The sequence below is a fragment of the Oncorhynchus kisutch genome, linkage group LG22, assembly GCF_002021735.2.
Source record: "Oncorhynchus kisutch isolate 150728-3 linkage group LG22, Okis_V2, whole genome shotgun sequence".
In the NCBI taxonomy this organism is placed as follows: domain Eukaryota; kingdom Metazoa; phylum Chordata; class Actinopteri; order Salmoniformes; family Salmonidae; genus Oncorhynchus; species Oncorhynchus kisutch.
In genome coordinates, this window is record NC_034195.2 from 45,869,324 (window position 1) to 45,885,105 (window position 15,782).

General features: G+C 43.0%; 1 protein-coding gene across 2 annotated transcripts; it reads right to left on the reverse strand.

Moving 5' to 3' along the window:
- Window positions 1-304: 304 nt before the first annotated feature.
- eif4g2b (eukaryotic translation initiation factor 4, gamma 2b) lies at window positions 305-15,359 on the reverse strand. Of its 2 annotated transcripts, XM_020456644.2 has the most exons (22): window positions 15,097-15,359; window positions 14,239-14,341; window positions 13,282-13,340; window positions 12,727-12,792; window positions 11,870-11,995; window positions 11,491-11,593; window positions 11,228-11,359; window positions 10,983-11,049; window positions 10,728-10,879; window positions 10,427-10,537; window positions 7,940-8,122; window positions 7,335-7,470; window positions 6,825-7,000; window positions 6,519-6,611; window positions 5,954-6,067; window positions 5,618-5,722; window positions 3,875-4,090; window positions 3,372-3,630; window positions 2,993-3,197; window positions 2,466-2,707; window positions 2,114-2,235; window positions 305-1,839 (listed from the first exon to the last, which is right to left on the reverse strand). In XM_020456644.2, exons 3-22 carry the CDS (start codon window positions 13,320-13,322, stop codon window positions 1,774-1,776), a joined length of 2,715 nt encoding a protein of 904 aa, XP_020312233.1. In that variant the 5' UTR covers window positions 13,323-13,340; window positions 14,239-14,341; window positions 15,097-15,359; the 3' UTR covers window positions 305-1,773. The 2 variants fall into 2 exon arrangements, with proteins under 2 accessions (XP_020312233.1, XP_031657076.1); XM_031801216.1 differs by lacking the exon at window positions 13,282-13,340 and having other exon boundaries at window positions 313-1,839; window positions 15,097-15,353.
- Between the last annotated feature and the right edge of the window lie 423 nt (window positions 15,360-15,782).

A 15,782-nucleotide genomic window follows, 5' to 3' on the forward strand; every position in this document is an offset into this window, starting at 1 on the left:
GGGCATCCACGGAGAAGCAGGAAAACGGTGGAATATTTCTGGATCCCAACAGATGAGGAATGACGGCATTACGCACATTGTTCACTGACGAGTTACAACCCATTTCGGAATAGCCTGTTTTGTTTGTTGATGCTTTTCTATTTACCAAGGGAAAAATGGAATGTGTCGTTTAAATGTAAAGAGTAGTCAACTTTCATGATGCAAAAGATGAAGCGACAACTAATCATGATCAGCACGGGAACGTGAACACCATTTATAAAGACATTTGTAATAGTTTGATTTAAAAAGTGCAAAGGACAACAAGTTTCAGTGCTCAAGTATTGGACTTTATTGACAGTTATGCAAGAGGTGCACAATAGTCATTCCTTGAATACAACATGATCAAAATCTATTGCTTTCTAAATACACATGGCTTGAGAGCACATTGGCTAATCTTGTTGAGCAAAGTTAAAATTGTATTTCTCATGATTTCATTAAGACTTGAGTTACTGGTCTGTTGAGCCTTTTTTCCTGATCTACAAGGGGATGACCGAAGCAAGAGTACTTTCTCTAGGTAAACCTTTATTCACCAATAAAGACAGGATCAAATTTATTTGGTTCCAAATTTCTGGGTTGAGAAACAAATCAAATATATCGTTCTACTTTCATAAACTCAATATGCTGGGGAGAATATATTCCTGAACCCCAACTTTGACAAATTGCAGGCTAAAGAGATAGGGAACAAAATCGAGTTCTCCAATTCAAGTTCAGTGTATTTTTCTTACGTTCTTAAACACTAGTGAACCGCATAAGGAGAGCTCCATTGGAAGTCCAATCCAAGGTTGTATTGTGGAAGTAGACCGCGATATTCATTTCGAAGGCTTCTGCATTTGCTTGGGCTTTCTAGTATAAGTCTCTCTAAAAAAGATCTTCTGTATCCCAGCACAAAACAAAGCCCATCTAACTAAGAGGTAGAAACAGACAACTTTTGAAACGTTACGGCAGCACACCAATGATTAACTTACAGTTTATATGACTCCATGTTAACGGAGTCTTGCAGCAACTCAGGTATGACAGAAGGATGTGTGTGTCTTAAGTCTACATCTTTGCTTGAGAGGAATAGGTTCCCCATATACACAAAATGTAACATGTTCCTCATCAGCGACAGGGCATCGAAGAGCACTTTGGTTAAAAAAAAATATAATAATGGGAGAATGTATTTCAGATAAGCGTCAGTTGACCAAGCACACAAAATCCATGGTTTTACTAAAGTTGACCCACTGTCTAGATTGGGCATCTTTTGGATGACCTTTAGGGGAAATACTTGAAGGCTAAAACAGGTGTCAAATACAAGCCTTTTCTTCAAAGAGGATTAGAAATAATACCACGAGGAAATGCAATACTGCTGTCACAATGAGTAAATATGGCAAAACTAACTACATTGTCACAGTAGGAGAAAACCTACAAAAGTACAGATGTCGTTTGAGTCAGTCCATAGGCTACATTAAACTCCTATTGCAGAAACAGGACCCAAAACAAATCAACCTTTAAAAGGTGAAATGGAAGGTACTATAAAAACAGAAGCTTCAGTAGCCTCTCGACCACAGAGACAGACGGGTATCTACTATGCCCTGATTACATGCTTGGCTTTATATTGCAGGACATAAGCAGTCTCTGGCAGTGGTTATGTTCAGTAGTTTAATAATGGGGGGAGGTGATGGTGGTAACATATCTGTACTGAATGTTAAAGTATGTTTCTCTGCTCTATGGTGCCTGACAGTTCTGGTTGGTTTCTCAGTCGGCCTCTTCTTCAGACTCCTCTTCCTCAGCTGTTTCCAACCAGGTTAGCCACTGGTTGACCTAACAGGGGAGAAGGTTATACAGGGCCATGTTAAGTTAGTGTAGCAAAATGTTAAGCAAAGGATAACGAAAATATATTACTGGACAAGTTCAGGTAGTAGGCTACCCCCCCATTTCACACCATTTCAACATGCTTTCCACCAACTGAACGCAACCCTATTGTGGTTGCTAGCATAAAGACTTGATTTAGTCGCAGAATTAAGGACTGGGTCCACATGGTTCAGTGTATTAGCTACCCATGGGTGAAATGTTGGATTTTTCCCAAAACAAGTACCTGGAATAAAGCTTTTCCTTTTCCAGGGAATTCTTGGGTAATATCTTCTTTCCATGCTAGGAAGGCTTCTTCTTCAATGATCTCCATGTCGTAGAAGTGGACATAGTAGCGCAGCAGCATGCCTGAAACACACAACATTATGACACCTCTACCACAGTATGCCGTGCGGCAGAGACAGTTGCACGGAGGTCAAGACAGTAGAATATCCTACTTCCATGTCCAAAAACGATTACAATCTTGATCACTGACAACTGAAGGAAAACAAACAAGTGAATGGGTTTCCACCACATTGACACCAAATTATTAATTTCGAATGGACAGCCTGGTCAGTGGCGTGGGCCAGTAAACCTACCTTTGGGGAAGTGGCTGGCGTTACAGTGCACTTGCAGGGCGTACAGGGCGGAGACCTGCAGCTGAGGCTGGTCATGTAGGAACTTTTGCATGACTGGTTTGAAGGACAGCAGCAGCTGCTTCTCCTGGTCAAGCTGTTCTTTGGAGGGCCCTGCCACCTGCTCTTCTCCACCACTGCCCTCCTCTTCCTCCTCCTCCACCACCTCCACACAACACAGCTCCCCTGAGATGTACTGCAGGAAACTGAGGAGAGGGGAAGTAAGAGCATGTTCAAATAGAAATTGATACCATTTGTCTTTTCCACATTCCATAGGTGTATGCGTGTCTTGCCCCCCTCCCCCCAGGGTACATGAAAGTTTAAAAAAAATCCAAATTGACTGCTTGAAAGGGCGATTCTACATTGTGACAAGTACAGTCCAGACTGTCATATTGGGCTCGAGCCTTGAATGAATACCTTTATTCAACCATAAGTAGTATAAATACAGCCAAATTCAAAAGCAGTCTCCATCCTGGAGGTTCAGTACCTACCTGGTCATGAGGATGTTGACAAAGCCCTTGTCAGTGTGGAGCTTGGGGGAAATGTTGTCTTTGATCCACTTGTAGATGGCCTGGGGAGAGGGGTCAGCCTTGATTTGCAGCAACAGGTCCTTCTCCAGCTTCAACAGGGGGAACAAGAAGCTCAGGCCCTTACCCTCCAGGATCTCCAGCATGCGGTCCTTGTTCTGGTCTATCTCTGGAAAACCACAATGGACAGACAAGTCAGATCAGCCATAGCGTCACTGACATGGAAGATGAATGTGCTGCAGTCTCTAATGATCACAAGATGTCATCACATGACAAATTAAACATCACAGTGAAATGAAGCGCCTTTACCGGGAGTATGTAGGAAGGAGGGTTGTCTACCTACCGGGTAGCATCTTCTGCATGTTGACCTTGCTCTGTTGAAAGAGGTCAGTGAGCCACTCCTTGTCCTTGAGTCTGGCAGTCTGCTGCAGGCAGAGCAGGAAGAGGGGGAAGTGGGTTCCATTCTCCAGTGGTTGGGCCAGCTCCGCCACGCTCACGAGCTCAGATATAACGGCCCGTGCTGCAAACTGGGCCAGGTATGACTTGACCAGGGGAACGTCCACCTCGATCTTAGGACACTGGTCCAGCACGTTGAGGAAAGCCTAAGTAGTGATGGAGGGCGAGAGACCAATAAAGTTAAACCAAAGATATTGGTGAGAGGAAAACAAAGCTTTATCAAGCGCATGATATTAATTTGACCCACGTAAGCAAAACTCAATCCTAGTGGTGTGTATTTTACATCACTGATCCTATTCCAAAATGAACATGGACAGACAGAATCAGACAATCATGCCCTATTGAATGTGCTGTAGCATTAGCTGTAATCTGCTAACTGAAGACGCGTACCTGCATGAAGTTCTCCCCAGTGATGAGGCCCTCGGTACGTAGTGTGTGGATGAGGGTGCTGGCGTGCTGCTTGTCGTCGTCAGACCGGTCCAGCGACACCACGATGACCTTACCCAGCATCTCTGCCAGAAAGTGCTTGGGAGCCTTCATGTCTCTGATGCTGTTAACAGCTTCATCAATGTGCTTACCGTTCAGGTACTCTGTCACAACTGTCTCCTAAAGGGGAGGATTGAAAGTGAACTTCGTTAGTGTTGGATCAGTGCCAATGGTAGGTCACAATAAAGCCTCACGATACCAATGATATCTACATTTTAGAAAACAGTACCGTTGCATAAGGTAAATTGCTAAACTCTGCAAAAAAAGAAAACGTCCCTTTTTCAGGACCCTGTCTTTCAAATATAATTTGTAAAAATCCAAAATAACTTCATAGATCTTCATTGTAAACAGTTTAAACAGTTTCCCATGCTTGTTCAATGATCCATAAACTATTAATGAACATGCACCTGCACATTTATGAAAACTTAGGACACTAAAGAGGCCTTTCTACTGACTGAAAAACACTAAAAGAAAGATGCCCAGGGTCCCTGCGTGAACGTGCCTTAGACATGCTGCAAAAAAGCATGAGGATTGCAGATGTGGCCAGGGCAATAAATTGCTATGTACATACTGTGAAACGCTTAAGATAGCACTACAGGGAGACAGGACAGACAGCTGATCATCCTCGCAGTGGCAGACCACATGTAACAATGGACAGGATCACTACATCCGAACATCACACCTGCTGGACAGGTACAGGATGGCAACAACTGCCCGAGTTACACCAGGAACACACAATCCCTCCATCAGTGCTCAGACTGTCCGCAATAGGCTGGACTGAGGGCCTGTAGGCCTGTTGTAAGGCAGGTCCTCACCAGACATCACCGACAACAATGTTGCCTATGGGCACAAACCCACCGTCGCTGGACCAGACAGGACTGGCAAAAAGTGCTCTTCAATTATGAGTCACGGTTTTGTCTCACCGGGGGTGATGGCCAGATTTGCGTTTGGAGCGGGATCGATTTGGAGGTGGAGGGTCCGTCATGGTCTGGGGCGTTGTGTCACAACATCATCGGACTGAGCTCGTTGTCATTTCAGGCAATCACAACGCTGTGCGTTACAGGGAAGACATCCTCCTCCCTCATGTGGTACCCTTCCTGCAGGCTCATCCTGACATGACCCTCCAGCATGACAATGCCACCAGCCGTACTGCTCGTTCTGTGCGTGATTTTCTACAAGACGGGCATGTCAGTGTTCTGCCATGGCCAGCAAATTGCCCGGATCTCAATCCCATTGAGCACGTCTGGGACCTGTTGGATTGGAAGGTGAGTGCTAGGGCCATTCCCCCCAGAAATGTCCGGGAACTTGCAGGTACCTTGGTGGAAGAGTAGGGGTAACATCTCACAGCAAGACCTGGCAAATCTGGTGCAGTTCATGAGGAGACGCACTGCAGTACTTAATGCAGCTGGTGGCCAAACCAGATACAGACTTACTTTTGACCCCCCCCTTTTGTTCAGGGACACATTACTCCATTTCTGTTAGTCACATGTCTGTGAAACTTGTTCAGTTTATATCTTAGTTGTTGAGTCTTGTTATGTTCATACAAATATTTCCAAGTTTCCTGAAAATAAATGCAGTTGACAGTGAGAGAAAGTCTTTTTTTTTTTTGCTGAGTTCGTCAGTCACAGGTACAAAATGGTTGCCTACCGTTATTTTTAGCAGCTCTTCCCTAGCCGGCGGTGGTTTCTTGCTGCTTTTCTGAGGTTTCTCCTGAATGGGAAGAGGGTTGCTTTTGAGGCCAAGCTGTGGAGACTGGGAGAGAAGAGGGAAGCCCAGGTCAACTACATTGGACCATCCAACAGGACAAGCACCCAAAACCCCAGTTGGAATCAGTAGGGGTCAATTCCTTTTCAATTCAAGAAAATTATATTCAATGTTCAAATTAGGAATGTCAGTTTTCTTCCAGATTTGAAATTAAATTACCCCAACAGTTTGAAATGCTGGGGTGTTAAAGTTGAGGGCTTTTGCTGTGCTCGGTCTCACCTGCCCCATTGGAGGGGTGTTGGTGCTGGGGGGGATCATAGTGGGCATCTGGGGCTGCAATTTGGGAACCTGGTTCTTGTTGAGGAGGAAAGACTGAGCCGGTCTCAGGCTGATCTACAACATAGAAGGTCGATGTGAGGGGAAACAGTAGCAGAATGGTTATAACGCATGGCATCTTGGAAAGGACAATATTCTGAGATCAGCATAACACCATGCCCTCATGTCTCACAGTCAATGGACCAGAAGAAGCAATGTAGCATAGGAGAGCAGGGAGTAGGAGACAAGAGTTTAATTCAGTCGTTTTATAATCTGCTTGCTTTGAGTAGACCAAAAACCATGGAACAAATGTCTTCCCTCACAGTAAGATGTTTAGGGCTGATTTCATGGACTAAATGTAATCTTAGACCACACACTCCCAATGGTAATTCTACATGAAATGCTTTTTAATCCATGACTAGGCTTATTCTCAGTCAGGCAAACCAGCAGTGTTCAACTTGTGTTCTATAGTCAGAGGGGTTTTTCCTCTGACTAGGAATGTGGCCAGACTGGTGGTAGATTCCTGTACCTCATCTAAGTTGAGTTGTCCCTTCTTGCTGAAGCGTGGAGGCATGTCCTTGTTGGACTGGACCTGCTGGTTCTGGAAATGCTGATTCTGCACCTGGAAAACAGACCAGACAAAGAGTATCAATAGGTGGCACTAGCAAGAAGTGTAACAGGTTGCCTTTCCACAAGCAGGAACAGCTCATCTCAGTTGTGTATACATGCCCTCAAAACAATGTTTTATTTATGCTGAAAGTTGACTAAATCAAAGTAGCTGATCAGATCCAATGACTTACTGCTAGTTTGATAATCATCAAGGCTGCAAGATTACCTGGTTGGACTTGATGAAGGGCTTGTTGGCACCCATTTCGAACTGAGACTGTGGTTGGGGGGCGGTGTTGTGGCTGTTGTGTCCGTTGCCGTTGTAGAGCGGATTGGAGCGATGACGTCCCATTGTGGGAGAGAACCGGTCCTGAATGACCCCCGGGCCCGTCCCGATCCCACCGCCTGAGAGTGTAGGAAGTGACAAAACTACATTTTGCTGTCACAGTTTTAAAGTGCTGATCAGGATAAACGATCCCCGCAAACACTGTCAGACAACTAGTGTTTAATGGAGGAGACCAGGGGCGTGTTCAGCAGGAGAACACTCAGATTGGAATGGGTTATCTACAACAGGGGGTTCTCAAACTTTTTGGGCTCGGGACCCATTTTGTGATAGAATATTCATCAGGAAAACACTCAATCAGAACACAACTCCAGTGAGAATAACATACAACTTTTACTACGACATCAGGACGGCATGAAACATTTTAAAGATAGCCTAACCTAAGCCCACACCTACCTGGCATTTGCCCAAACATGTCAGCCAATCCCCCGAGAGTCTCCATTTTCATTCGGTTGGGCATGAAGGGGCCTTCCAAGAAGAAGTCCATCTTCATCCCCTGAGCCATGGTCGCTGGAATGAAAACACCCAAATCCTGTGGAGGGAGAACAGACACATACCAATGAGCTGGGCTCAAAACATATCTTATTTGTTGGTTCTTGATGCTGTAGTAATATAGCCATGGGCATTCTCTACCACTTACCACTCTTAGTGGATGCTTGCTCAGTACATCTAATGGAAGCATGCGATCATTCAGAAGACAGATTTTCTCTGGTGTATAATACATTGCAAGTTTCTTTTAAAAGAGAGACCCGGTGGGATTGCCAGGAAGCATCAGTTTTAAACAAGCCTAGGGCTGCTGTAGCAACTGTAGTTTGGCCTGAGAGACCACAGGTAGGGCATCACAGGTTCAAAGACATTGCAACAACCAAATGCTACGTTGCCTTAAGATGTTTGTATACACAAAATTCCTCAATTTGTGTCCCCCCTCCTCCCCCCCTCACCTGAGATGGAACAACAGACTCTCACAGTCTATAGTGTGGACAAAACTGGAACTGACTCACTTTCACTGCCTCCTGGCGGATCTGGTTGATGGTCTTTGGTCCATTGTCGATGAATGCTTTGCGGGGGACCCAGTTGTTGTCCCGCAGCTCCACCGTGTCCTGCAGCAGGAAGCGGATCCTGGCAGGCAACTCCTTGTTGTTCATTAAGGATAGCATACGGCCAAAGTACTGGTCCATTAAAGACTGGGAAGATGGACAGTGGTGTTAGGAGACGGGCACATACACACTCACAAATCGCATTGGGCCAAAGTACTGATTGATTTAAGACTGGGTGAACAGTGGTGTCATGACAGAGAGAAGTTGAAGTGGGAAGTTTACATGCACTTAGGTTGGGAGTCATTAAAAGTCACCTTTCAACTACTCCACAAATTTCTTGCTAACAAACTATAGTTTTGGCAAACCGGTTAGGACATCTACATTGTGCATGACATGTAATTTTCCCAACTGTTTACAGAGATTATTTTACTTAACTTCCTGTATCAGAATTCCATTGGGTCAGAAGTTTACATACAATAAGTTGACTGTGCCTTTAAACAGCTTGGAAAATTCCAGAAAATTATGTCATGGCGTAGGAAAATTCTGATAGGCTAATTGACATCATTTGAGATGTATCTGTGGATGTATTTCAAGGCCTACCATCAAACCCAGTGCCTCTTTGCTTGACATCATTGGAAAATCAAAAGAAATCAGCCAAGACCTCAGAAAAAAAATACTATTGTAGACTCCCACAAGTCTGGTTCATTCTTGGGAGCAGTTTCCAAACGCCTGACGATACCACGTTCATCTGTACAAACAATAGTTTACAAGTAAACACCATGGGACCACGCAACCGTCATACCGCTCAGGAAGAAGACATGTTCTGTCTCCTAGAGATGAATGTACTTTGGTGCGAAAAGTGCAAATCAATCTCAGAACAGCAGGAAAGGACCTTGTAAAGATGCTGGAGGAAACCGGTACAAGTCTCTATATCTACAGTAAAACGTCCTATATCGAAATAACCTGAAAGGCCGCTCAGCAAGGAAGAAGCCACGGCTCCAAAACCGCAATAAAAAAGCCAGACTACGGTATGCAACTGCACATGGGGACAAAGATAGTACATTTTGGAGAAATGTCCTCTGGTCTGATGAAACAAAAACAGAACTGTTTGGCCATAATGACCATCGTTATGTTTGGAGGAAAAAGGGGGAGGATTGCAAGCCGAAGAACACCATCCCAACCGTGAAGCACAGGGGTGGCAGAATCATATTGTGGGGGTGGGAAAATTATGTGGATATATTGAAGCAACATCAAGACATCAGTCAGGAAGTTAAAAGCTTGACCAAAAATGGATCTTCCAAATGAACAATGACCCCAAGTATACTTCCAAAGTTGTGGCAAAATGGCTTAACTTCTCTAGGGTAGGGGGCAGCATTTGGAATTTTGGATGAAAAGCGTGCCCAAATTAAACTGACTTCTACTCAGGCCCAGAAGATATGCATATCCTATAACTGGTAGATTTGGATATAAAACTCAAAAGTTTCCAAAACTGTTAAAATAGTGTTTGAGTATAATATAACTGATGTGGCAGGCAAAAACCTCAGAAAAATCCATTCAGGAAGTAGGATTTTTTAAAATTTAATTTCCCTATTCAATGCCATTACAGTATCCATTGACATAGGACTGAAATTGCAGTTCCTATGCCTTCCACTAGATGTCAGTCTTTAGAAATGGTTTCAGGCTTGTATTCTGAAAAATGAGGGAGTAAGTGCAGTTTGAATGAGTGGACCCTGCCGTGTCAGAGCTTTTTCATGCACGCGACCGAGAGAGTGCCTTTCTTGTTTACCTTTTATATTGACAACGTTATTGTCTGGTTTAAATATTATCGATTATTTCCGCTAAAAACAACCTGAGGATTGATTATGAACATCGTTTGAAATGTTTCTACGAACTTTTTTGATTTTTTGTCTGCCTGTGGTGACTGCGTTTGAGCCTGTGGATTACTGAAGAAAACACGAACAAAAGAGGTCTTTATATCCAAAGACTTTATCGAACAAAAGGAACATTTATTGAATAAATGAATGTCTTCTGAGTGCAACCATATGAAGATCAAAGGTAAGTGATGAATTTTCTCTATTTCTGACTTGTGTAACGCTTCTACTTGGCTGGTTACAGTTTGTAATGATTTGTCTGCTGGGTGCTGTTCTCAAATTATCGTAAGGTATGCTTTCGCCATAAAGCAGTTTTGAAATCTGACACCGTGGTTGGATTCACAAGAAGTTAATCTTTAAACCCATGTAAAATAGTTGTATCTTTTCTGAATTATTATAATGAGTATTTCTGCATTTGAATTTGGCGCTCTGCAATCTCACTGGACGTGAGTTTAAATATATTTGGCTAAGTTGTATATAAACTTCCGACTTCAACTGTACATGAGACATACTGCTTGGCTGTGTGCCAAGTGGAGCAGCAGGGACCACAGCCAGACTGATAGGGGAAAAGAGAACGTACCTTAGCTTTGTCATGGTCGAGTCTAGGGCCCACTGTTCTCATTATCTGACAGAGGCACTCCACATCCTCCCCCATATCCTTGAGCTGGACTCTCTTCTTCTTTTCCAAAAGCTGGGGAGAGGAAGATGACGGCGTTATACAAGTGGCATATTAGGGACCTATGCCAGTAGAACATGTAACTAAGATTGTCAGGCATAGCAGAAATCAAATGTATTCAGGGACAAAGTTGTTATCGGAAGTTGTCAATCAATGATTAAAAAGGTCTGCAAAACAAAATCCAAAAGAACTAGACTGAACGTACTGTTTTGATGCACTTATGAAGGATAGATTCATGGATGAGGTCGAGTTTGCCAAGTTCCGAGATGAATTTAATGTTTCCAAGCATCTTGATCTTGGCAATGGCACGCTGCTCCTCCTCCTCAGAAGTAAGAGGGTTGTCATGTTTGTCATAGACTACGGGAAGAAAAACAGAGTTAGTGTACAATGGTGAATCAATGGGTGGTCTGGTGGTTGGACTTTTTCCAAAGGAGCTGTGTAGGGGAGATCTAGTACTCACTTTCAACATTTCTGCTGCGATTTTCAAATTCATCTTGAAGCTTGGAAATTAGAAGTCTTCTGAAGGTCTGCAAAAATCAGGAAAACATTTGAGATTGAACACCAGGACCAGTGACATTCTATACAGCCACTTGGACATTTAGAAAATCAATATTGCATTTTCTAGACGCTAATGTACAGCACAGTTTTAAGTTGACTAGAAGACAGAACCACGCAGAATAAAAGCTATCCAAATTTTATGCTTACAGTGCTCTGCTTTTGGGATGTTTGGATTTCGGATGAAGGGCCATCAAAGTTTGGTGCGTCCTCTGCCAAACGCAGACATAGCTGAGCATAGAGCGAGCTATATTTGGGCTCTTCTAGGGCTTTGTCTACAATCTGGACAGGAGGGAGGAGAGAAAAAGGCCATTTAAAAAAAACAAGTATGAGTCATGCATGGAGGATGCCAAGGAATTATGGAATACATTTGCAAAGAGCAGACAGTTAAGGGGAAACAGAGCCTTACTTACCAGCAAGATGATTGCTTTAAGGACGAGTTTTGTATCTACGCCCACGTTGAGTAGCTCAAGGCATAGCTTGTCAAACTTCTCAGGCGTGAGCTTGTTGAGTATGCTACAGAGGAGAAGAGCAGGGAAAGGAAAGGAAAATGTCAAGTCAGGGGTACATACCTAATCAAGAGGGGTTGAGAAAGCAACAAGCTTTGCTTGTTAGCCAAATAAAAGAGTTGCAGTTCTCTGCTGTAGTAAACATCACCTGATAGAGAAGCATGTACTCATGCAGGCACCAAGCATGATAAAACCAAATCACACAACTGAGAACATCTTGTCAGTGAGGCGATTACACTTAAACCAATTGGTGGCCAAATTGCATTTCTTGACACTGACTTACCCCCTCACTTTCCTGAAGATTGCATCGTGTCGCTCTTTTTCATTGCTGGAGTTGGCATCTCGTCTAGTGCTTCGTGAAGGAACCCATTTCGGAGCGCTGTGCCCTGGGGGTTTCCCCAGGAACTCGCTGAAGTAAGAGAAAGGAGACTGTTGAGCTACGGCTCCAAGTGATCACACTGGCCACCAGTACATAAAGGTGACAGAAAACACACAGAGGATGACATTTATCATTAAAGAGCATCATCAACTCCATTCAAACACATAGGCCTCTAGTTGACATACAAAAAAGTTTATAGGGCTCCTGAGTGGTGCAGCAGTCTACGGCACTGCATCTCAATACTAGAGGCGTCACTACAGACACCCTGGTTCAAATCCAGGCTTGATCACAACCGGTCCCACAATTGACACAGCGTCGTCCAGGTTTGGCTGATGTAGGCCGCCATTGCAAATAAGAATTTGTTCTTAACCGACTTGCCTAGTTAAATAAAAATAAAGATGTTTTATTACATTTTAAAGGCCTTATAGCTAACCACTAGGCTACCTGGGGTGGCACGTAGCTTAGTGGTTAGAGCGTTGGACTAGTAACCGATAGGTTGCAAGATCAAATCCCCAAGCTGACAAGGTACAAATCTGTCGTTCTGCTCCTGAACAAGGCACTGTTCCTAGGCCGTCATTGAAAATAAGAATTTGTTCTTAACTGACTTGCCTAGTTAAATAAAGTTTAAATATTTTAAATTTAATTTTTATTATTAAATGTTGTTGTTTTTTTTAATGGGGAAAATGGCCCCTGTGCAGAGTTTATTATTTGAGGACCCTTAGGGAGAGTTTCTGGGGATCATGCCTGTGTGGTAGGCCTACCTGTTGCCGACAGTCTTGGGATTGTGCTGAGGTGCACCCCTAACACCTCCTCCTCCCGAAGAAGCACTGTTAGGATAAAAAGAGAACATTATTCATTATGCAAGACCATCGCACATGAATTGTCAATGTTTTACTAATTGAAAAAGTTGCTAGCAGCTTCACACACCCCTCTATATTCCAATAATGTCCTGTAAGTGGAAGCTAAAAAGTGCTTGTGATTTAAGCACCATACAGTTGGTTCACCAAGATATGTCAATACATTGTTACCCAGAGCCTTATATATATATATATATATATTAATTAAAAAACAAATATATACACACACACGGCTCCGTTGTCATCTATTCATCTAGGACTTTAGCCTACTTCAAGCTTAAGTTACCACTGTTACTGTCAAGGAGAATCTGGAAACACATAGGCCTATGTCAGCCATAAAGATATGACAAATCACAATGGATTGACATAGGACCGTGTTATCATCACCATAGTAATATCACCACTGTGGATCGGAACACTTATTTACATTCAACATTTTGAGCATAAAGAGTAACCCACTTTTCCTTGATTTTGCTTTGTTGAAGCCATTCTTGTTGCATAATATCCACGGTCTTAATCTTCATGGAAAGCAAGTACATTAATTATCACATTAGGCAGATCACATTATTGGGATAACATAGCCTACCCCTGGATGGGTAAACCAGTGAGGCCAAATAAACAAGTCATAACGATTCATTGCAATATTGACTGTGAAACAATGGTGGAAATAGGGAGAAATTCAGTCCTGCCATCCCTGGTTCCACCGTAACCAAAAAGGGGTGTGGTGCAGATTTCAATATCAGTACATCCGAAATGGTAGTGGCGTTTTAGTGACCCTGAAATCTTTATGAATAAACATTGCTAGTTACAATTGGCAACATACAGAGGACACAAAACATTTGCCACTGTCAATTGTTTGGGAGCAGGAGCTGGCTGGTACGACATTGGGCACATTCAGAGTAGGAAGAATAATCTTATCACAGTCAGTGCTATACTATTTTATGTTATACAGTGTCAGTTTGACACATTTTTGAGTCATGGCTTTGAATGTGGTTTGACAGCATCCTGACCCTAAAGCCCTTTGATGTCATCCATGTCAAGTGACATGTTTGGAAGATCTCTGTGGGGCAGAGACTATACTGTTGGATTGCTGTACTATTGTGTAATAGTTAAGAGCCAGGGACCATTGAAAAACATATGCTAAACATGTGTTCCTGACCAATAAAATTTGATTTGAGAGCAGCGGCTTACTGATCCATTGGGGTGGGTAGTTTCTGATCACCAACGGGCAGTACTCAACGTACTGTACTCAACGTACTAGCCATGTACTTCCATACAGCTAAAGGGTGGGTTATGAGGAACAAATACCACAGCACAGAGAGCAGATGCTGCTGATGAAACCCTATTGTGTGAGTAGCTATTTGGAAGTGTCCATTCATTTTCTAAAAGGGATTCCTACCAAAGGGAAGAACATACCTGAAACGAGAAGCACCCCCTTCTGCAATCACACTCTCCACTTTGGCGGCTTGACAACGATGAATCTTTAAAATAATAATAGGGAGGGATGGAGAAAACGGTGCTGTTGGAGAGAAAGATATGCATCATACACTAACGTTAACATCATGAGTTGCATACTCTACCAAAAAAATACAAGGGTTGTTCACTAATTAGCCAGCCGGTAAAAGATGTCTTCGACGGCAGTCTTTGTCAAGCGCAACAAAGCAAAGGCTAGCTGGCTAATTAGCTAACGTTAGCTACGCCAGCACTCCCTGTCAAGGCAAGTTTCTCCAGTTGACGTTAAAACCTGCTACTTTTAGCAATTTGTTCAAGACACACACGTTTGTTCATTGTGGAATAGTGAATGTGTACATAATCTTAGTAAAGTGAGATCAGAAATGTGTGATATTAGATAACGCTAGATTGCTCTAGCACTAATCATAGAAAAAAGGTATGACTAGAACGAGCTTGGAACATTGAATGGGGACGACGGTTCTATTTATTCTTATTTCTATGGCTCTACCGTTACCTAACTAGCATGCTAGCCCCTTGGCTTGAACGTAACAAGCTAGTTAGCTAGCTAAAAGGAAGTATAATGTTCTGTATATTGTGTTGAACTGTTGATCATGTGTCAGACAGTGTATAACAAAGATGTTTGTAATGTTTCAATATTTGTCTATAATTAGCCGGTAACCGCATGGCAGCATTAAAACATGACCATGTTATTCCATCACGACGCCATTTTATGCAGTAATCAGCTGGCGAGGCTATCTAGCTAGCATAGGGTAGCCATTTTAGAAAAACTGGTGCAAATGTGTAAGGAAATTTGAATCTTACCTTTACTAAAAGAACTTCAGTGTTGTATTTTTGGTGGGCACAAAAGAAGAAATGTAAAATAAAAATATTTAAAAAAGGTTATTTGAAAGCGTGAGAGAGCCAATGATATCAGGTACGACAGCGTAGCTATCTGAACGTACACTTTTCCTTCGTGCTAGAGAAGACTAAAAGGTAGTCTATCTACGACGTCATTCTTGAACTCGATCTGTGGCGGCCGAAATGTCACAATATGCATTGTTCACGCAATTCGTTGCTATGTCTCTTTTAGCGAATCACAACTAAGACATATTTGAAGGCAGTGCCTACATTTACAATTACCCAATGAGAGTGGCTTTCAGCTAAGGGTAACCGCCCCTTGTAGTTGATTGACGTAAATTTCACTCAGCCGCAGTGCAGGGAAAGAGATTTGACGTTTATGAAATATACAAGAAACAGCAGCCGTCCAAACCTTCCTTAGGGGCAAGGATGAGTAAAATGCACACTGCAATTTTTTGTGCATGCTGAAGGTGGATAGGATACTCGTGAACGCACATTTCGAGTAGCAGAAGTGTTCGTTTAGTTCAGCCTAAAACTAGAAATGAGCCTGATTTATAGAATAAGAAGTTGTCTGTATCCCTGTCACCATCACTAGTGGGGGGTGGGGCAGAGATAGGTCAACTAGTCTATCTCTGTCTCTGCTCCAAATG

Excerpts from the sequence above, each read along its gene's own strand:
- eif4g2b (XM_020456644.2), bottom strand. The coding sequence starts at position 13,322 with ATGCAACAAGAATGGCTTCAACAAAGCAAAATCAAGGAAAA. Across the intron at positions 11,594-11,869 it reads ATCTTCAGGAAAGTGAGGGG|CATACTCAACAAGCTCACGC; the intron begins GTAAGTCAGTGT and ends TCTCCTCTGTAG. Across the intron at positions 3,631-3,874 it reads CTGGGGAGAACTTCATGCAG|GCTTTCCTCAACGTGCTGGA; the intron begins GTACGCGTCTTC and ends ATCACTACTTAG.